Source organism: Camelus ferus, chromosome 6 (genome assembly GCF_009834535.1).
Source record: "Camelus ferus isolate YT-003-E chromosome 6, BCGSAC_Cfer_1.0, whole genome shotgun sequence".
NCBI lineage: Eukaryota > Metazoa > Chordata > Mammalia > Artiodactyla > Camelidae > Camelus > Camelus ferus.
This window is the reverse complement of record NC_045701.1, coordinates 17,109,220-17,131,446: the sequence shown is the minus strand read 5'-3', so window position 1 is coordinate 17,131,446 and position 22,227 is coordinate 17,109,220. Positions and strand designations below refer to the sequence as shown.

The 22,227-nt window shown below is 41.4% G+C and overlaps 1 protein-coding gene and 1 long non-coding RNA gene across 3 annotated transcripts; both read left to right on the top strand.

The window, feature by feature from the left end:
* The first annotated feature begins 1,373 nt into the window (after positions 1-1,373).
* DUT (deoxyuridine triphosphatase) lies at positions 1,374-12,451 on the top strand. 2 transcript variants are annotated; one of them, XM_006191790.3, is made up of 7 exons: positions 1,374-1,520; positions 2,553-2,694; positions 4,603-4,694; positions 6,377-6,421; positions 11,105-11,179; positions 11,350-11,420; positions 12,325-12,451. In XM_006191790.3, exons 1-7 carry the CDS (start codon positions 1,496-1,498, stop codon positions 12,379-12,381), a joined length of 507 nt encoding a protein of 168 aa, XP_006191852.2. In that variant the 5' UTR covers positions 1,374-1,495; the 3' UTR covers positions 12,382-12,451. The 2 variants fall into 2 exon arrangements, with proteins under 2 accessions (XP_006191852.2, XP_032337136.1); XM_032481245.1 differs by lacking the exon at positions 1,374-1,520 and adding an exon at positions 1,553-2,040.
* A 2,799-nt stretch (positions 12,452-15,250) lies between these two features.
* Positions 15,251-20,550, top strand: LOC116664474. Its single transcript, XR_004320994.1, has 3 exons — positions 15,251-17,153; positions 18,315-18,378; positions 20,439-20,550. It is a non-coding gene; the product is annotated as an uncharacterized LOC116664474 (long non-coding RNA).
* Positions 20,551-22,227: the final 1,677 nt, after the last annotated feature.

Genomic DNA, 22,227 nt, shown 5'->3' with positions numbered 1-22,227 from the left:
CTCTAATTCAGAAGATAATTTCTATGCCATTTAAAAAATAAATAGCAACATACAATTTACAAACAGGGAGGTAAATTGCAATAGAATGAGCAAAAAAAAAAAAAAAAAAGTTGGAAGTATTGCCCCTGAGGAGTTTTGGGGGAGGGTATTTGTGGAGGGGCCGGAAAGGGATTGATGTGTTTCACCACAGCCCTTGAAAAAGCATTATAGGGGAAAAAAATCTATGATTAAAAATTAAAGAAGTGGAAAGAAAATTCAGAAGGGTTTGAGAAATGATCATATGCCGGGTCCTAATGGACTAGGCAGCGAGCTTTCTTAGCATGTCATTCATTCATATAACAAATAGTTATCAAGCACCAGCAAGGGTCAGGCACTAAGCTAGGCCCCATGAATACAATGGTGAATGAAGACACATTTGGTCCCTGATTTCTCGGAGCTCATGTCTACTAGAACAAATAGGCAATGAAAAAGAAAATAAATACATAAAAGAAATACAGATTGTAGTAACAAGTGGCACAAAGAGAAAAAAAAAAACCTGAGTGCTGTGATAGAAAACAGTGGTGAGGGAAAGACAGGGCAGTTACTTCATTAAATTCAGTTTGTTAGAGAAGGTCTTTCTGAGATGAGTTGAAACTTAAAACACATGGAGCATAAACAAGGAAGGATGTATACAGGCTCCCAGGCAGGAAAGTCACCTGGTGAGTCTAGAGACCGTTAGAAAGCCACTGCGGCCAGGAGCACCAGGGGTGAGCCAGATGATGGCTCTAGAACACGTTGAAGAAGAGGGCCCAGATCATGCTACTCCAGGTGTAACTTTGGGAAGCCCCCAGAGCATAGATATTTAAAGCCATGGGATAAGAGTGTAGAGAGCATAACTCATAACCTCACCTAGAGGAATTCCAACATTTAATTGGGGAAGCTAGTACAGGAAACTGAAAAGGTAGGGCCTCTAAGAAAAGGCCCATCAAGGAAGTCTAAAAACTTCCCCAACAATACCCTCATATTTTCATTCCTCATTTTTCTAAAGCTGCCCTATAATTTGTATTTATTTTGACAAAATGTATTACAAGTTAGTGTTGAGATTTTAACGTCAGTTCCAGAGATAGGTGGAGATATTTTTACTCTAGAAAAATCAACTCACAATTACCTGAAAAGTTATTTACTCATCCCCATTTTAAGTTATACCAGTGTGGCTCAGCATTTTTGTTCGAATTCCGGTATCACAGCCATAGGAGTCGTCCACTATGCTCCTGTGGGGTCATCCGAAAGAGTGCTAAGATTTGAACTGAGATGTCCCTGCGATTAGCCTGAAGAACCTGTCCTCTGCCCTTTAAGAATAAACAACACTCCGTCTTGCACTGTCTGCGTTGGAAGGAAATCGAACACGCTGCCTGGCCCACCGCCTAGGGCGCAGCACTGAGCACAGAGAGTGTCGCGGGCATGGTGATGCAGTTCCACTGCTTTTGGGGCCCCTGAGGCTAGAACCCGGCGAGTCATGGCCGCGGGAGGCGCCGCCCCAGGTAAATCAGCGAAACGCGGGGCCCGGACCTCGGAAATCAGGGCCAGATGAAAGATAGACAGAGGGAGCCGGACACAGCCGGAATTCAGCGAGATTCAGGATGCCGAGCGCGCCGCGTTTGGGGAGGGCCCGGGCCTGCGCCAGGCCGAGGGCGGTCGATGCGCCGCCTCCTTGCGCCCCTCGTCAGACGGCGGTGGTTACTGCTTCCGAGGTCATTTGACTGGGGCCGCGTCTTTCGTGTGCGGACCCGGGGCGCGCCTGCAGGAGCTGAGCCAACCTGCGCCCAAACCTGGGGCAAATGACTCCCTTCTGCCCTCGTCCAAAGCTTGGCTACCATTTCCTTCCATCTCTGCTCCGCGTGTTGTTTAACGGCGCGCGCAGCGCAAGGCCGCGGGCGGAGGCCGCAGGGCTCTCCCGGCCGGGCCAGCCCCTGGTGCCCGCCCCGCGGGGAGCCACGCAGCTCGCGGGGCTGCGGCCGCCGTCCAGCGCTCGCAATCTGAGCCAAGGATGCCGCGGCGCCAGTAATGTCGGGGCCCCGGCCGGAAGGACATGCTTTCCAAGGGGGGGGGGCTGGGAGCCCAGCCCGCTACCCACGCCCCAGGGCCACAGCGGGGCGGGCGAACTGCCGGGACCCAGGGAAGCCCCTCCGCTTGGGGGCGGGAAAATGGGAGGGCGCGGTGCCCTAGCGGTGCGGGAGCGAGTCCATTCGAGTCCTCTCATGGGGGTGAGAGGGGGCTTTTTATTGTGGGGTGGGGGCGACGCCGTCGAAGCTGCCCCTGACGTTAGGCCCATGCATTGAGTTTGGAAAGCTTTAAAAGGCTCAGTACTTTCAATTCCCAAAGCTTTTTTCCGAGAAGGATTTCCAGCCCCAAATTTGAGTCCCTCCTCCCCTCTCAGCCAGAAGTGTGGGCTCGTCCAGGGGAGGGGGCGGGGCAGGCAGTTGTTGGCGGGAAGTTCAGGATTTTCGTGCCTCTCTTGTTCCGCCTCCTCCTTGTTGCGCTCACTTTCGGTGCTGCCATGCCCTGCTCTCAAGAGACACGAGTCGTCTCCCCCAGCAAGCGGCCCCGGCCTGCCGCGGAGGAGGGCGGCATACGGCTCCGCTTTGCCCGGCTCTCGGAGCACGCCACCGCCCCGACCAAGGGGTCCGGGCGCGCCGCGGGCTATGACCTGTACAGGTGAGTGGGGGCCCTGACTGCCCGCGCCCCGAGGAAGGCCTGCCCGGGCGCAGAGGCTGAGAAGGCCGCCTTCTGTCCCGCCATCCCTACCCCTCGCAGAGAAGTCCCAGTTCCCGAGGGGTAGAGCTCTCAGGTTAGCTTACATTCCGCCCTTCTGACACAACTTGAAACAGTCCCTTAAAAGTACAGAAACAGACGCTATTTTGCTTTATGTAGGGTTTCCGTCTTTTTTTTTTTAAATGTTGAACATTAAAATTTTCCTCTTTATCGTAAATTCAGTACGGATTTTGGCAGAGTGTGGAATGGTAAATAAATGTCCGCCCAGGTGTTATTTATTCTGCAACATTTATTGTACCTTCTCTAAGTGGAAGGTAGAGATAAATAAGGCCCACCTTGATCTTCAAGGAGTGGCCTGAGAGTGATGCCGTAATCATAGAAAGAAAGGCCATGGTGGGAGACTAGGTTCTTAGGTAATAAGATACCTAAGAAAGATTAACGAATACTGCTTTTACCTTAAAGGGTTAGTAAAATTTCTCTGTGTGTCCATATTTAATTCACTCCAAGGACTGGAAATTTCCAAAAGGGTCTGAATATGAAAAACAGGAATGTTGGTAATACAACCACATTCTCTTTTGTACAGCACTTTACCTGTACTAAAAAACTGCCCCATGTGCAACTTTATTTAATATTCACAGCAATCCTGAAGTAGCTAAGTGTTACTGTTTACAGATGTGGGAGTTTGTGAAGAGATGAACTGATTGCCCAAGGGCTTGAATATAATAGGATTTTTGACCCTGAATTCAGTGCTTCCCCTCCCCGCCCTTGACTACTGTCCCCAGTTCTTAGAATCATTAAGGTAGGTGAAAAGTGATACTGGGGGGAGCAGGTGTTTATTACATGACTAAATCCCAAGCCTAAGGATTTATTTTCAAGCGTCCCAGGTGATTCTAATGTGAGAACCACTGGTCTAAGTCATAAGTACAGGAGGAGGGAGTATGTGATGATAGTGGGAGGAAAGAAAGAAAAAAAGTAAGGTATAGACTTGCAGCTGAAAGGGTTACAGTTCAGCCCCTTAGTTTTCATGAATAAAAGTAGACTCATGAAGACTGACTACACCGTATCTGGGCACCGTTGTAAGTCTTCGGAGAGACTTTAAGATACTTTATAAGCATCCTCCTAATAAACAGGTGATTTTCTGTACACTGAAATAGACATGGAAATAACTGGTCTCTTCAAATAAATTAGAGTTGTAACTATTTCAAGACGGGAAATTCCGATGACAAAAGTAGAAATAGCACTGCTTTACTTGTCTTTACTAAGGGCTCCAGAGTAACTTCCAGTTCTGCTTATTGTAAAATTTTAAATTTCTATCAAGGAGGGGGCTACCGTAATGGAAGCACTTGCTGGGTGGACCTTAGAGAATCAGTTGCTCGGTAGCGTCCATCTCCAGGGATTCACAGTGGTCCGCGCTCTCCCCCAGCCAGTGAAGTTTATGGCCATTGCTTAGTAAGTTTGGTAAACTACCAAGAATCAGAACAGATGCAACACAGCTGTCCCTCCCTCTGCTTATGTTGTCCATCCATTTTCTCCCTTACTTCTGCATGTTTTCCCTAGTCACTTAGAGGATTGTTGTGAGAATAAAATGAGTTACACAAAGTAATTAGAACGGTGCCTGGCACATAGAGCTTAATAAATGTTAGCTCTTATCTATCCTTCTTTCTTGGTTCTTTATTATGGAGCATATTCCTTTTAATCTGCCTCTCATCCCCCCCCCACTAAATAAAAATAGTGCCAATAAAATTTTGTTCAGGGGAGAAAACATTTACATGTTGTGACCTCCTTCACCAAAAAATGCACAGAGAATTACTATGTCTAAATACCAGTTGTTCTCTTTCAATATTTTCCTAGTGCCTACGATTACACAGTACCACCCATGGAGAAGGCCCTTGTGAAAACCGACATTCAGATAGCTCTTCCTTCTGGGTGCTACGGGAGAGTAGGTAAGTGATTTAAGACACAGGTACCTGAGTCAAGCTCTTCTTTCGTGATAAGTTCTTTCATCTTAGTTTTGTTTGGGGTATAAGTGAGGGAAGGGATACTGCTCGGCCTGTGTCCTAAAGTAAAGATGTGCCACCTGTGGTGGCAGCTGCAGCTATTTGAAAACTTCACGGATCAGCTTTTGCCTCCATCGCTGCTTTTTTTTTTTTTTTCCTCTCTGATTCCTTACTTAAGATTTTAGGAGCTTCACGTTGGCCCAGGAGGTTGTTCTCACGACTGCTCACTGTGAGAAGAGCTGAAAATATAGATGATTTTTAGCTGTCTCACCACCAACTCCCCCATGAAGGGTCAGATTGCATATGAAGTCAGATTTCTTTGTGAAGACAGTGATGAGAATGGTTAATATTTGTTATACAAGAAAAAAGAGGCAGGCTTAGGGTAAGGGCTCATGGCATTTGATATCAGGAGAGTAAAGTTTCTGACTCCTGTTGGTCGCAGAGTGTTTCAGGCCCCTCAGCCTCCCCTGCTTTGGGTGTCCTCCCACGGCTGTGTCGGGTAAGGGGTGCTTGTTCAGTGCACTAGAACTTGCCGGGGGTGGAGAGAGGACGAAATGCAGTGCAAGCCAACAGGGCTGCCTTCTCTGCAGCATGTCAGTTGTCACTGCAGAGAGAGTTTAAAACTTCTTTTCAAGAGCAATAATTACTTGCTGACTAACTTCAGAGTAAACATAAAGGAACAAATGGAACTGTGATCCCTAAGGGAAATCTTGTTAACCATGAGTCTGGGAACTGCTAATACTCCAGCCTTTACAAGAAAACTGAGAGGCGCTCTCTCCATCTGTTTTTGGCAGCATTGACTACATCCTCATTGTATTTTGGAGGGGGAAATTAGGAGATGGGGGTGAACTAACAGGGAAGGAATAGCTTTTGTTTACAAAGTGCCTGACTTAAGTTATTCTGGAATAAAAGACTAGAAGCTAAGATAATTTAATGATAGGCCTGATGTTCAAGTCAGCAAGAATAAGGTATAAACTTAGCTTTTAATTTTTTGTTTTAAAGAATAAAAAGCATAGTGGAATTGAGTTGTTAAGGTTTAGTTTTTGGCATTTTGCTTAACCGTTAGGCCTTTTTATCTTACTCTGGTTCATTTGTTTCAGAGACCTGTCTTGGCCTCTGAGTCATAAGCAGGAGTCTCAAGTTCAGGCTCAGCTCTGCTACTCTTTGGTTGGGTCCATGCCTGTCTCTCCGCCTTCTTCCCATCCACATTGCTACTCAGATCTCCCATCTTAAAACAAAAGTCCTCTCCCTCAGCCCGGCGTCACTGTCAGCTCCCGCCCTCCATCTGTGCCCAGACTTCTGCGCAGAGTTTTTCTACGACTGCCCTCTCTTGTTCACCTTTGAGTTCACTGCAGCAGTCCATGGCTCCACCACCACAGATCTGCAGTTGCCTTGATGTCATAATAAGTGGTTTAAGTTGGTTTTGAATTAAGCTTCGTCAAATTTTTTAAACTGGTTTTTCTTGCTTTGGTAATACAGTGTGATAAATAGATTCTTTAATTCAGAACGGTCTGCTAAGATTAAGATACAGATATATAGGAGATGAGAGTGATGTGCTTAGATTGTGTTGATTATATCCGATATTGCCCTTCCCTCCTAAAATAGCTAATTGCTCCTTTGTTTTGCAGCTCCACGTTCAGGCTTGGCTGCAAAACACTTCATAGATGTGGGAGGTAATACATTTTCATTTTTATTCTGTAAATATTTGCAAGTATTTACTTTGTTTTTGCTTAAGAGGTAATAATCAAATGACAAATTTTATCTTTATCCTCAAGAAAAGGAAATGACTTTTGTCTTGCCTTTTAGAAATTTCTATCTCTGAAGTAATAGACACTTGTGATAGAGTGTCAAATGCTATTTGATTATGTCTAATTTTTAATGACCATTATGTGAAATTGAAATGCATGTTATTTTATTAATAAGCTTACTAGGCACTATCTGATTGATAGAATTTTTGCCTTGGTTTGGGAATAATCAGCATTTAGTCCAAAAGTGACTCTATTTATAGAAGACAGTTTGCTATTATAAGGGAAGGTAAAGCTTTTATATCATTATTTAAGTAATCGTAGTGAGTGCTTCACTAACGGGAAATCTTGGCCCTCTGATAAGTGGGTATGCTAGATTCTCCACCTCCTGCCATTTCTACAAAGCTACTGACAAAACTGGCTCAGAGATGAGCCTAAGTTGACACGTTAAAAACTGGAATCTCCACCCATGTGATTCCTATCCTCTTGTTCTTCCACTGCAGGTAAATGCTGTGGATCACCCTGCCTCATTCCCCCCACCAGGAGAGCACTGTCCTGAGTTAGCTCACAGTTAACCTACTTACGATTCAGGGGTTCAGCACCAGCTGAGGCCTGTCCCTGCACCGTCTCCCCTTGGTGTCACTAGGTGGTGCTGTGGGGCAAGACGGGAGCCCAAAAGTAGTTCTTAGGGACTAAAGAGATGCTGAGTGTGACATGGCAGGGATGGACAGCCCTCTGGGGTTGAGGATTGCCTGGGCTCAGTTGTGCTTGTCTTCCAAAAATACTTTTACAAGGCCAAGCATGGTCATATAGGACTATTACTAAAGGATCCAAAAGACTATATATTTTTAAATAAATTTCAAAGACTTGTGAAAGGAACAACTGGATTTGGGTCCCAGCTTGGTCACTAACTAGCTAGGTATTACTCAGCTTTTCTGAGCCTCAGTTTCCTCATCTGTAAAATGAAAATTATTGTGCCTGCCTCTGAAGGGTGGGGGGATTGAATCACATTGTATCTAAAGCATCTAACACTGCTTGGCATGTACTTCCAGTCCCCTAGGGACTTCTCAGATTTTTTTTTTTTCTTACATGGAAATTTTTTCCCCTAACTTTGTTACTTTTGCTCTGTTTAAAACAACCCTCTGAAAAAAAAATTCATGTAAAAGAAATGGAAAGTTAGTTTGCCTGGTGGTTGGTGTGGTATTATTTATACAATCACATTGTGGTGTGTTCTTGGATGCAGAGTATCTTAAAAATGTCTCTTAGGCACAAGGTTTATCATAGTTGGCCATAGTTTTTATTTCAGAAGAGGGATGTTGTTAGAATTCCCAGGCTGTAAATAAGGGTCAAAGGGAAAAGTTGAGTATGCAGGATTCCGTTCAGAATTCACATCTGGTAGGTGTGGATACTTTTCACTAAAGAAGGTTTCCAACAAATGACATGCCAAAGTCTTGACACAGTAAAACTTTTGCCTGAAGTCAGTTAATCACTCTGCCAGTTCCAATGCATGATTTTTCCAGTGATAACTTCAAAATACTTTCTGCTTTCTCATGAAGAGAAGTACCCCTGATGTTTATGTCCCTGATGTAGAAAAGGAATGTCTTGGGTTTTTCTTGAAAGTCAGTTTGCCTTTGAGTAGTAACAAATGAACTTGGAACTATTGGATTTTTTTTTTATACTGTTGGCATTCATACTTTAAAAAAAGTATTAAGGGTCCTTTTTTTTTCTGCCATACATTTTAATTGACTTCAGACGACTTCATTTCTTTCAGTTAAGAATTTTTCACATTTCTGTGTGCCAGCATAAAAGCATAAAATCCAGGTAGATCACTTGGCTTTGCAGAATTCAAGACACCCAACCATATGAGTGTGACAGGACTACTATACAGATACATAGCAAAGGACTTTGCAGAAAGGGAGTGTTATTTGTATTGTAGAAGATACCATCAAGTAAACAAGGAAATACTTGCAAGTCACATGAAAAAGAATTAAATCCCCAAACAGATAAGAAAAAAGAACATAAGCAAAATACAGAAGAGGACATGCAAATGTGCAATGAACATACAGAGGAAAGAAGTCCAGCCTCGGTAGTCATGAGGGAAAAGCAAATAAAACCATGAGATACCATTTTTTACTCATTATGTTGGCCAGATTTAAAAAGATTGCGTCTATCTGTCAAGGACTTTGGATGTGGGCATTCTTAACTATTGCTGACAGAAGTGTGAATTACTGCACCTTTTTGCAACATTATTTAGCAATATTCGTTAAAATTTAAAAGATACACACCCTTTGGCCCAGGAAAGTGCTTTTTTGAAACTATTTGATGAGAGTCAAAAGCACTCATACATTAGGACGTATGTAAAGGGCTGCTTTGTTTATTATAGTGAAAATGTGAAAACAACTTGAATGTCTGATGCTTTGTAAGAGGATAGTTACATAGAAATAATGGTGTTATATTTCCATATCTTGGATCTAAAAGAATGACAAAGATTTAGATATATTACTCTCAAAGGCTATCTATGATACTTTAGGTAGAAAAGAAATAGGTAAACTACGTTACTGTAACATTGGTGACCTGAGGAAGGGTCAGGGAACATTATTGGCTTTTACTTCATATGTGTTTATACTATTTGGGTAATCCAAACATTTTCTAGTGAAATAGGAAGAAGAGTTCAGAAGGCAATCAGTCCACACTGTCCTTGTAAGTGAGGGCCAGGCTGTACTTCAACACTCCCGCGTGACAATGCCAAGGCCTCCTGTGGTCATTTGTCCCAGCATGGAATCACCTACTACCGAGTGGTTTCTTCCTTAGCTCTGCTCTGAGTTGTCCCTGCAGCTGAAACTTTCTACATATAGATAATATAGAAAACAGCTGGTCCCATCTTTATATCCATTCTTTCAATACATGCTAAGGACTAATTTAACGGTCAACTGGCAGTGGGGAAAGATGCCAGGCTTCAGTATTCTTTGAATTGGTCAAAGTTTTATTGCTGTAGAACCAAGAAAGAATAGACTGTTTCCTTCAGTCTAGACATGATATGAACCACTTCCCCCAATTTTATACTCACCCTTCTCACTGTTAAAAATGTGTTTATCTTTAATTCAAACTCTTAAAAGTGTTACGGCAGGAACCTTTTAAGAAGTGCTTAAGTTCAGTTTCACTTATCCCCAGTAATTCATTCATAAAGCTCAGGGGTTCATTTAACCTTTGACTGTAATCCACTGGAAAATTCTAAAGTGTTGGTTTTTCTGAGTATTTTTCCCCATGGTGGAACTTTTAAAAATTTTTGCTTTTTTTTTTTTTTCCTATATGAGAAAATTGAAAGAGAATGCTTACCTTTGTTCTGAGAAAGAAAAAAAAATTCTTTCAGTTGATCTTAAAATAATCATGAGTCTGACCAACCTGCATTAGTACCTATTCAGCTGTATTCCTGATTCTTTTTTTTTTCTTTTTCAATTCTTTAATAAGAGGTTTTTTTTTTTTTTTTTTTAAGAGGCAGGGTGTTAATAAGGTGTAAGATATGACATGGAGCTACATTTGATTAGACTCACATGAATCCTATCCAGGATTTTATAAACCGAGAAGGAATTAACCTGTGTTGGCATGAGGGGTTGGAGAGGATAGGGGAGTGACTGCTAATGGGTGGGGGGGGTTCTTTTTGGGGTAATGAAAATGTTCTAAAATTGATTGTGGTCATGTTTGCCCAACTCTGAATATGCTAAAAACTATTAAATTGTGAATTATGTCTCAATATTAGAAAAAGGAAATGAGAAGGCCTGGTGCACCTATATTATCTGTGCTTGTGTTTATGGAAATGTTTTAGATTCCTGGCCCAAAGATAGACACTTAACAAGTCTGGTAAATGTACTTCTCTGGGCCAAGGCTGGGCTCTGGCTCCAGTTTCTCTCCTGCAAAGATTTGCTGCCCTTGTGTTTGCGATCTCAAACAGCGACTAATTCTCAAAGTGGACTCATTATTACGCTATGTGCTAATGTCTTCTGAGAGAGCATGCTCTAAGAAAGGATGGTGGCTCAGATTAAAAGGAGAGGAAGAATGGGAACTAAACAGTTCAGCTCCATTTTTATTATAAAAATGGAATGTTCTGATATTTGCTAGACTGCTGCTTAACAATGTCAGCATTGACTTATTCCTCTGCAGATCTTCAGGCTTTTTGACATTTTTATTTATGACTCAATCATATTTCAATCTGGATATTAGCAGGAAGCTGCTACCAGGAAAAGCCTTTAAAACCCAAATCATAATTTTCTCCTAGCCGTTTTGGCAGGTGTGCAGCAGACAGACAGTAGGTTTGGAGAGAGCAATTTAGGATGACTCGTCTGAGACGCTAAGTGCCCACTCTCAGTTTAGAGTAAGAAATGGTCACCATTTGTAAGGATGGCAGGTTGGAATATTAGGACCATTTTCTAAATTCTCTTTATTTGCATTTTAGTAATATCTCTTAGATTTGAGGCTTTGTGCAGTATCAGAGCAAGATTCACATATTGTAAGGATAAAAGTCTCAGAGCTGCATAAGGATGATTTTGAAGTAATCATACACCCTTAGTGTTTTGGTACCATAAACCAAGTTAATATTATTTTTATTTCCTCCAGCTGGTGTCATAGATGAAGATTATAGAGGAAATGTTGGTGTTGTACTATTTAATTTTGGCAAAGAAAAGTTTGAAGGTATGTTAAATACATATGGTCACATAAATGCAGTGAGATTTCCAGGTAATGTATGTCTAAATAACACATACTAACACCTATGATTCTCATTGTATGGTACAAGACAGGATTTAGAGAATGCATCAATAAAATATGAGGAATAAATTGTTTGTTTTTTTTTTCCTTTGAAGTCAAAAAGGGTGATCGAATTGCACAGCTCATTTGTGAACGGATTTTTTACCCAGAAATAGAGGAAGTTCAAGTAAGTATCATAAAAGCTGAGTAGGGAATAAATGATGTAACATCTTGAGTGAAAGAAAAATAAAATTTTGAGAATTTAATATGCTATTTGTAACTAAATACAGCTCTACCTCAACTTAACAATGAGATTATGTCCCAATAAATCCATCGTAAATTGAAAATATCATAAGTTGAAAATATTAATATACCTAACCTTCTGAACATCATAGCTTGGCCTGTTCTACTTTAAATGTGCTCAGAACACATTAGCCTAGAGTTGGACAGAATCATCTAACACAAAGTCTGTTTTATAATGAAGTGCTGACTATCTTATGTAACTTATTGAACACTGTACTGCAAGTGAACAGCAGAATGGCTGTACGAGCACAGACTGGTTGTAAGTGCATCAGTGGTTTACCCTCGTGATGGCGTGGCTGACTGGCAGCTGCAGCTCACAGACTTCACCCAGCATCGCAAGGGTGTCATGCCGCATATCACTAGCCCAGGAAAATGTCAAAAGTCAAAGCACAGTTTTTACTGAATGCATATCCCTTTCACACTATCATAACATTGAAAAATCATAGTCAGACCATCTGTAGTGGAATATGTGACTAGTCCTATTTTAAGCAATATTAAAATCTTAGTTTAGAACTCCTTGAAATGTTTTCCATAGCTGTTATATAGCATTGCTTTGGATAATAAACCATTTAAATATGCTGTGAAATTCTGTTCCCTTAGCTTTTTTGAAAATTATTTAATACTTTAATTTATGGAACTTTTAAAAACATTTTGTTTTCTTTCTGTAATCTCCTTTTTGAAAAAAAATGGTATAGCACAGATAAAAGTCCTACAAATTAGGAGCTGGAGAGAACTGGGAGAGGATCTGAAGTTAACTGCATGGCTTACTCCCCTTTGTGTCTTTTCAGGTGTTAGATGACACTGAAAGGGGCTCAGGAGGTTTTGGTTCCACTGGAAAGAATTAAAATTTATGCCAAGAACAAAAAATGAGAAAATGTACTTTTTCCTTCAAAATAAAAACTTTGCTTAAAGTGTCTTGGTGTTTTGTACTTCTGTAAACTTAATAGCTTCTAAAAATATTTGGTTCTCTTATGATCAAGGAAAGGGTGCCTCTGCTGAGATTGCATAGAAATTTAACTTTCCTGTGTTTTTCTGCAGTTGATTGTTACATGAATCTGTGGTGACCTCATGCAGTTTCTTTTTTTTTTTTAATTAAATGCACATCAATTACAGATCCCCCAAGAAACCTGTATTAAAGTTATTTCTGGTTCTTCCCTTCTCATCATTGGTCTAAAAAATGTTTTTTAAACTTAAGATTCTTTGTGAGGCTGGGAAGATCATTCTCAGTTTTTGTTTTGCTTTTTTAATATGTTTTTATTGAAGTATAGTCAGTTTACAATGTTGTGTTAGTTTCTGGTGTACAGCACAATACTTCAGTCATATAGGAACATACATATATTTGTTTTCATATTCTTTTTCACCATAAGTTATTACAAGATATTGAATATAGTTCCCTGTGTATATGGTATAAGTTTGTTTTATCTACTTGATGTATATTAGTATCTGCAAATCTCAAACTACATTTATTCCTCCCCCCATAACCATAAGTTTGTTTTCTATGTTAGTCTGTTTCTGTTTTGTAAATAAGTTTGTCTTTTTTTTTTTAATTTAGATTACACATATAAGTGATAGCATATGGTGTTTTTTTTTTTTTTTTCCTCTCTTTCTCACCTCACCTAGAATGACAATCTCCAGGTCCATCCATGTTACTGCAAATGGCATTATTTTATTTATGGCTGAGTAGTATTCCTTTGTATAAATATACCACAACTTCTTTATCCAGTCATCTGTCAGTGGACATTTAGGTTGTTTCCATGTCTTGGCTATTGTATATCGTGCTGCTATGAACATTGGGGTGCATGTATCTTTTGGAATTAAGGTTCCCTCTGGATATATGCCCAGGAGTGGGATTCCTGAATCATAAGGTAAGTCTACTTTTAGTCTTTTGAGGAATCTCCATATTGTTTTCCATAATGGCTGCACCAAACTGCATTCCCACCAACAGTGTAGAAAGGTTTCCTTTTCTCCACACCCTCTCCAGCATTTATGGTTCGTGGACTTTTGAATGATGGCCATCTGACTGGTGTGAGGTGGCATTGGGACCAGGGTCTGGTGTGGAGACCCCTTTATCCTGGGATATGGGGCACAGCTGGAAAGGTAGCTGCCCCCTTGCTCGTTATGCATCTTACGTTCGTGGGGAATCTGGTGCTAAACCATTCGTAGGCCTGCTTCTAGGTCAGAATTTCATAGGTGGCAGAGGAGCCCCCTCACAATTTGTTGAAGTTGTGGATTTGCATTTCTCTGATAATTAGCGATATTGAGCGTTTTTTCATGTGCCTGTTGGCCATTTGTATGTCTTCATTTGGAGAATTGTTTAGATCTACCCATTTTTGTATTGGGTTTGTTTTTTTAAGTTGTATGAGCTGTTTATATATTCTGGAAATTAAGCCCTTGTCAGTCTCATCTTTTGCAAAAATTTTTTCCCATTCCATCAGTTGTTTTGTTTTGCTTATGGTTTCTATTGCTGGGGTAGATTGTCCTAGGGGAACATTGCTGAGATGTATGATCAGTTTATTTTTTTATTTTTAGTTCAGTTTTTGTTTTTTTTTTTTTAACTTTCCTTTTTGGTAGACCTCAGGTTGACTGATAGAGCTGTATTTGTGAAAGGAAATGTAACTTGGAATTTCCAGTTGGTATGTTCTCAATTTCTCTCAAGTAAATATGTGAGTTTCCCTCACTGTAGTAGCAGTAATAGGCTGTATCTAAGAAAATATGCAATTTAATAGGGATAAAATGGATGTAATGAGGTGTGCTTAGGCCACTGGGTGTGTCCAAGTACCTTTGAGTATGTCTAAGTAGCATGAATTAGCTTTGACTAACATCTTTTGCAAACTTCTTAGTGTTCTTTCCTTTTCTGCATTTCCCAGACCCTTTTGCACCAGGGCTTTGGGGGTTACCTAGGCTTTGTCAATCAGACAGATGCACTAGAGTGAGACTCCAGAGGCATCTTTGTGCAGGGATGGGTCATACAGATGGAGTGCTTCTGGGGCTGGCAGCTCCCTAGGCCACCTAGTTCTTGGAAGCACAGACTAGAGTTTGTTTCTTCTGTCCATTCAGTGATTCTCTAGGCCATTTGATACCCTGCAGTGTAGAATTTTACATTACTTTGGAAATGTAACTGGGTCACAATTCATTAGTCATGAAATCAACTCAGTGGGTCATAACTAGCATTTTTAAAAATTGAATAGAAAAAAAGCAGAGGACAACATGTCAGATGGGTAAACATTGTGAAGCTTATTTGAATTACATATTTATGCGTGTGTGTACTGCATCATGGTATAAATCACTTATGAAGCCAGTAAAATTTAAGTAAATCCTTTTCTGCTAAACTAGCCAGAGTGGATTCTGTTCTCTGAACTGTGACCAATACATAGTAACAGTTGACTGAGAACAAAGCATGATGTGACTACCAAGAGATGTGGCCTGAGCTTACGCTGTTAACCCTAAGTCCACTATATTCACGTTTACAAATTTCTTTCTCATCGCATACCTGTGGGAGAATGGGTAAAACGCTCTTTTTATAGGTGACAAAAGTAGGCTCAGAGACATTCAGTAACCTGCTTAACATTTCAGCTTACGAAGAACAGTGTTAAAACTCAGGTCCTACGGCTTCAAAGCCCATGTTATTTGCCGTATCTTCAGTCTCCCAAGTGGTAGAATATAGAATGGGAGAGATGGTTAATGAAAATCCTCTGGTTCATACCAGGAATATATTTCCATCTGGGTACCACACTTAAAGGAAGATGCTTAGGTCTGAAGCTACTCTACAGGTAGAGGCTTGGAATGATATCCATGAGGGTTAGATGAAAGACTGGGGGTTTGGAGAAGAATTTGCTGCGATGGGAGGAATGTCTGGGGAGGGCCTGGCTAGAGAAGGGGCCTAGGATGTGATAGATGTTCTTAGAGTCTAAGGATTCAGAAAAGAAATTAGGCTTGTCACACGTGACCTGAAGGACTGAAGCTAGCGTCAGTGGGTTTAATCTATAGAAGATAGTGGCTGTGATATAATAGAAAAAATATATATTGGTCTCTGACCGCCGTTCCTGGCACAGAGCTCCTAAAGCCCTTGTAATTTCGTGGGTGATTAGAGTGTCTTGTTCTAACAGGGTGACTGGGTGGGCCCCTGGATGAGGGCCGGTCACCAGAAAGACCAAGCCATGATTAGAAGCTTAGAATTTTCAGCCCCTCCCCCATTCTCTTGTGAAGGAAGAAGGGCTGAAAATGGAATTAATGATGGGTCATTCCTACGTGATGAAGCCCCCATGAAATCCCCAAAAGAACAGGGCTTGGAGAGCTCACAGGTTGGTGAGCACGTGGAGGTGCTGGGAGGGTGGTGTATCCAGACAGGGAGTGGCAACTGCCCCTTTGTACATATCTTGCCCTGGGTTTTCATCTGTATTCTTTATCATATTTTTTCATTTAAAAAAAAAAAAGCTGGTAAACATAAGTGTTTTCCTGAGTTCTGTGAGCCGCTTTAGCAAATTAATTGAACCAAGGAGGGAGGGTCTTTGGAACGTGTCATCTGTAGCTGGTGAGAAGCCCAGGTGATGACCTGGGCCTGCGGCTGGGGTCGGAAGTGTGTGTGTGTTGGGGTGGGAGGGGGTCGGTGGGGGAGGGTCAGTCTTATGGAACTGAGCCTTTAACCTGTGGTATCCGAGGCTGTCTCCAAGTACACAGTGTCAGCATTGAGTCAATTTGCATAGAATCGCTTGGTGTGGGAAAAAGGCACCACACATTTGACAACCAGAAGTGAACTGTTTTATGTGAGTAGTAAGGGAGACTCACGGGGAAGAAAGACATAGGAGGGAAGAACTGGGTTTTTCCCCTACAGAGGAAGGGGGAAAAAAAGCTATTTTTCCTTAACAGTGGCATAGGGCAGAGTCATAGAACTCCTCTAAAACACCAGAGAAAATGCAGATGCCATATGGAGAATGCAAAACAAAAAAAAAAGCAAATGCCATGTGGAAGAGTACAGTACAGTCGGGCTGGGATTATTGGAGACATTTTCTGTTACATTTGCAAAGTTTGAATATTTTACAGTATTTTTACTTTGTTTTATTATGAAATGTAACATTTAGAAAAATGTGTAAGACAAGTGGATGGTACAGTGAGTAACTACAGAGCAGGAACACCTAAGTAGTGGTCTGCACTGGTTTTCTAGGTGGTGGGATCCTGTGTTCATAAGGCTTGGCCCCTGAGCTCATTTCAGCTTTGCCTTATTTCAATCAGCTAGATTTGGTCGGTAGCAAAGGAAAACCAGAGAGCATCACTTTATTAGGGCATGTCTTCCTTTCCACTAGAAAGTAAACCGGTTTTTACTGATGACCAAAGAGAGGCATTTTCACATGCAGGGCTGCACTTTATGATTATCAGCTTACTACAAATTGAACAGCAATGACCATTTCATCCGTCTCTTCCCAGGCTGGAACCAGGCAGTCTTCCTCTCCGTTGACACGTCTGCCTCACTTACTAGCAATGCCCACTGTCCACTCCTGCCCTTGGTATACATCAGAAGAGAAATAATGAGGGGGACTCCTACAAACCAATCTGATGCTCCATCCGTTCATTTACGTTGGTAGCTGTCTGCAGAAGAAGCTGCGGACTAGTATTCAAACAGGTGACCTAGCTGGATTGGGTGGGGGACGGTGAAGCCTAAGGTTTGAATTTCCAAGGATCTTCCCAACCCCTGGATTTCCTGCTTCATGACCATCTCCATCCTACTGGAGATGGCAAAAGATTATTTCCTCAAGTTCATTTTCTATCTTATTAAAGAAGGCTAAGATATGTAGGTACTTGGAGTTTTGTATTTAGGATTAATGGACCTTGGACTTAATTGGCATAATTATGTGATTATAGAGTCCAAGTTGTCAAATAGAGCATTCTCAGCAGGGCTTCTGCCTGCCCCAATCCTCTGGCTTTGACCATCCCCAAATCACACTTGGTCCTGTTTCTCACTTGCCCTTCTTCCCCGCCTGCATCTTCAGCTCCAGCAGTGGTCCCTGATAGGAGGATACCAACAGTCCCCCAGCTCCCTTTCCCTACTGCGAACCTCTACTACACACCCTAAGTAATGGTGATAGACTGTCAGTCACAAGAATTGCTGATTACAGAGGATAGGAATCATCTGGGCCAAAATTCAATGATAATTTTAGTAATATTTGTAGACTCAGTATCCCTGGATATACAGGAAGTTTTACATGTAAAACTCATGCTAAGAGGCATGTAATCACTCAAGTAAAGACAATACTGTGATCTTTGATCAGGCATTTGGAGCCATTTTATCTTCTGCTTATTAATCTAAAGTATACTATTTTACATAACTGACTTGATCCTTTTAGCTGAAAAATACTCTCTAGTATTGTATCATCATCCTAAGAAGAGAGGTGAGGTGACGTGAGGAGGAACATCTCAAAGCGGAAATAAAATACCTTTTGCTAAAAAGACACACCATTGAGAGATGGATTATGTGCAGTGTTTTGACATTGCTCTGTTCCTTATTGAAAAGAGAATGAGGAAAGGGAAATATGTGAATGAAACTCAATTTTTCACCAAGGGAATTGTCTTAAGTATATGAAGAAAAACAAAAATATATTTAAAATGGTCTCCCCTTATTAGCAACTAAACATTGTTGAGTTGGGAGAATTTTTAAAGATCCAAGAGGTCTCCTAAAGAAAATATTTAATAGCTATGAAAGTAAGATTATAGAGAGAATTTAAGATTAAAAAATTATTAAATTATGTCTTGGTTTGATTCTAATTTTTTAAAATGGGTTTTACAGATGAGTAAAGAAAACTGGAAGAATATATTCCAAAATAATGCCCCTCTGGCTGTTCCAATTGCTGGTAATTTTTTTCTTTTTTGCATTATCGGTATTTTAACTTTTTTTTAGCATGAAAACTACATTATTTGGATAAGAAAAGCACTTAAAATTTTATGATAAACTATCTTTGTTTAATTTTGATTACATTTACTATTTATTGAATATTTTAATATTGAAAATATGTGGGAAAATTATGACTATAAATTATAAGTTTTGAAGAAAAAAATATACAAGTTGGTCAAATGGAAAAACACTAGCTTGGGGAATTTTAGACCTAAGTTTAAGTTCTGCTTTTTTACTAACTAAAATATCTTGAGTAAATAAAATAACTTTACAGCTCCTCAATTTTCTTAGCATAAAAGTAAGGACAGTGCATCAGATAATCTCCAGGGTCCCTTCCTCTCTTCTGTTCCATTTAGTGAATCTTATGGCTGCGGTGAACTACTGCCACCTGGTGGCAGTTATCTAAAATAAGGGGCCTATGTTTAAGGTACAAAATCACCAGCATGAATTCACTCATGCTTCTAATTGCCTGCTATCTGTGTGCTGGGCAAGTGCCAGCACCATCATTCATTAAGTTCAGTGTTTTCCTAGATGATATAGATGAGACAGCTATGCTAGCTGCATGACCTTGAGGACATCATTTAACTACTCTTGAGTCTATCTTTCCATCTGAAAAATAAAGATGATAATATCCACCTTATGTTATTATAACATTTAGAGTTGATGGATGTAAAGTATCTCATAGTCCACGGTGAAGAATATTTGGTCAATAAATGGTAGCAATTATGTTCAGGAAGGTAACCATCCAGTAGGGGAATAAGACAAATATAGAAATCTGTGCATTATGTGATATGCCCTGAAAATACAAAGAAGGCACAGGGCATATTCAGAAAATGGCAAAGCCAAAGTTCAAATAGACTGGAGTGTAAAGGACATGTAGGAAACTGCTGGCCACTATTATGGAACTGCAGGTTGCCGGTTCACTCTGCAGGGTCCGAAACGCCAGAGAAGAAATGGCCAGCTGTGGAAGAGTTTGGGGCAAAGAGTAACATCCCCAGAGCTGAGCTTCAGGAATATTGATATTAATCTGATGTCTGCGACAGTGAGGTTAAAAGGCCATCGCCAAAACAGCCAGGTAATGGGCACAGAAGATGGCAGAAGAAAGATGGATGGGAATGATACTGAGAAGCTGCAAAAACAAAAGTGACCTAACACATTGTTAGATTACAAATGAACTGCCTGTGTCTAAGGGAGGCTGAGATGTGTTTGGGACCATGAACCCAATCAAACCAAAGCAATCGTAGGGCAAGGCTCCAGGGTTTCTGATTCGGGGTCTAACACCCTGTCTCCACCCAGGAAGGATGTTAACCCACTTTTGCACTCAGGTGTGAACACTGAACCAAATCTGAGGTTGGCCTTCTCATCACACACTATACAATTAGATAGGGAAAAAAAAAAACCTTTGGTAACTCATTTCTAAGGTGCCAGGGACTAGAGGGGAACTATTATGACAAAAGACTCTTCTTCATGTCCAACCACTTTGAGTATTAGAAAGGGCATTATACTTAGAGGAAAATAAAATCCCAAGTGTGCCCCATTCTGTGGGATTTATAATGACTTAACTTTAAGTTGACATGAAATATTTTTTTTTTCTGGCATCTTAGAGAAGCAGGCAATTTCAGAGGGGGTGTTCTGACAAACAGCAGCATGGATCAGGACAAATGACAGGAGGCTCTCATGAGATATACTTTGTCTAGAGCAAAGGCAAATAATGATATAATCCCCTGCAGCTGTATGTTTGGAATGGCAACATAGGGGAAATAATATGAGAGCAAGACTAATGTTATCTTGGGGGTCCTGTCAGATGGGGAGAGTAGGGTAATTCCATGATATGTGCAGTAGTATGGCTCAGAAAGAGAAGGTGCCCGTTGACTAAGACTGTTTGATTATCATAAATGAGAGGAAACACTTTTTCATAGTCAGAAAAATCAATCTGCAGTCAAAGAAGAGAAGCCGTTTGATGATAAGGCAATAAAAACTTCAAAGGGTAACTTAAAAATGTTTCCTAATTCTTTTCAGCCTGAACTTATCCCCGTGCCGTCTCACGCTGTCTGCCAGTTCTTTCACTGGAATATGTTACCCAGTCTCCTTGGAATCATTGCCGGGTCTCCTTGGAATGGAAACTGTGTCCGACTCCAGGGGTGAGTAGAAGGGAAAATGGTGCTGGCAGAAGGAGAGGAAGTGTTTTTTCAATTTAGAGCCAGAAGTGAGGGCTGACATTGTCTCGCATGTGTCTGGGGACAATGGCACATGCCAGTGGTAACACGTCCACTTTTCCGAGCCCCTCGCTCAGAGGCTTTGGCAAGTGGCTGCGGAAGCCACAGTGCCGTCTCCCTCCCCACCCCCAAATCTCTGAGCCCCTTTCCTCCTTCTAGGGAATATTGAAAGGGGACAAGAGGCACAGCGCCCACCTCTGTGTTATTAGCATAATCATCCAGAGTGAATTGTCTCAGTCTTCCTGCACATGTATTTTGAAGTGAAAAGTCTTTTTCCTTGCATGACTTCACTTCCTGTCTTCCTAAGCACACCTCTTGGGGGGTCTGAACATTCATCTAGAGCTGACTTCAGAGCTGCACTTAGCAAAGCCTGCATTTTCTAGGCCAACGTAGACAAAGGGAAAGGAGCCCTGGCCAGCTGTTGCCGACTAAGACCGGAAGAGCCTGGTTAATGCCCGTGCACCTCCCTCTCCCCTCTCTCCAAGTCCACGGTTGGGGGCGGGGTTCAGACTCCCCCGGCCTCCCGTGCACCTCTGATGAGCCTACTGTGATAATTGCCCCGTCCTTGGCTACTGTAGTAGAGCTGAGTAGCTGAATGAAAGGCAAATCACTTATTTATGTACGACACAACGTCTACAATGAACATCTTTTGTTGAAAGGCAAAAGTCATCCTTTGGCCACATTTTACTTGTTATTTCTCCCCAAGACTTGTTTGTAGGCATAGAATATCGTTTTTTAAACTGCTTTGTCCTGACATTATCTGCTGTCAACTTCTGTTAGAATCAATTGTCAGGGCTCCAATAGGATACAGATAGTAAGGGGAAGAGAAGGAACCTTTTTAAAAATGCTGTATGCTCCAGGGGCTATGCTAGTTTGTTACTTTTACCTGATGGCATTTTGTAAAGCTGGGGCAGAATTCCTCTCAGGGTGAAAACTGGTTTCTTTATTTTTAGGGAGTTGGCAAACCATTCTGATGGGCTGCCCCAGTATTAGAGTGGGGCCTCAGAGCTCCAGGCATGCTCGAGCAGTCTACAAAGACAGAGAGGCAGTGGGACTCAGAAGTTGTAGGAGGGGATCCCAAAATGTGGTGGGAGACTAGTCAGAAAAGCCACTGGAAGCCAGAGAAATCTCCTGCATCAGGGATGGCCAAGGAACTTATTCTTTCAAACGCTTCTTATGCAAATTTCAATCGTTATAAAAGTAGAATGTGTAGTATGATGAGCCCGGTGTACTCATCACTCAGCTTCAACCGTTATCAGCTCTTAGCCGATTTTGCTTCTCCTTTATCCACACCTATACCCCCAGCCCCAACCCCCAAGAATTATTTTAAAACAGAGCCCACACAGAGTATCATTGCATAGATTACATTTTAATCTCTCTGCTGAGCCATCTGTGCTGTCACTCCCCTCCTATTACCCAAACTTCAACAAAGCTGACCACCCACACTGCTTAAGTGTCACTTTGGAAGAGGGTTAAAAAGCAAAAGTAAGTTTGCATTTAGGCCAAAGTGGGTAAAGAACAAGACAGTAGTATTAAGCTTGATGCAGAGCTGAGATTAAGAATAAGCAGAGCTCCCAAGAAATCTTGAAATT

Excerpts from the sequence above, each read along its gene's own strand:
- DUT (XM_032481245.1), top strand. The coding sequence starts at position 1,818 with ATGACTCCCTTCTGCCCTCGTCCAAAGCTTGGCTACCATTTCCTTCCA. Across the intron at positions 11,180-11,349 it reads TGGCAAAGAAAAGTTTGAAG|TCAAAAAGGGTGATCGAATT; the intron begins GTATGTTAAATA and ends TTTCCTTTGAAG. Across the intron at positions 11,421-12,324 it reads CAGAAATAGAGGAAGTTCAA|GTGTTAGATGACACTGAAAG; the intron begins GTAAGTATCATA and ends GTGTCTTTTCAG.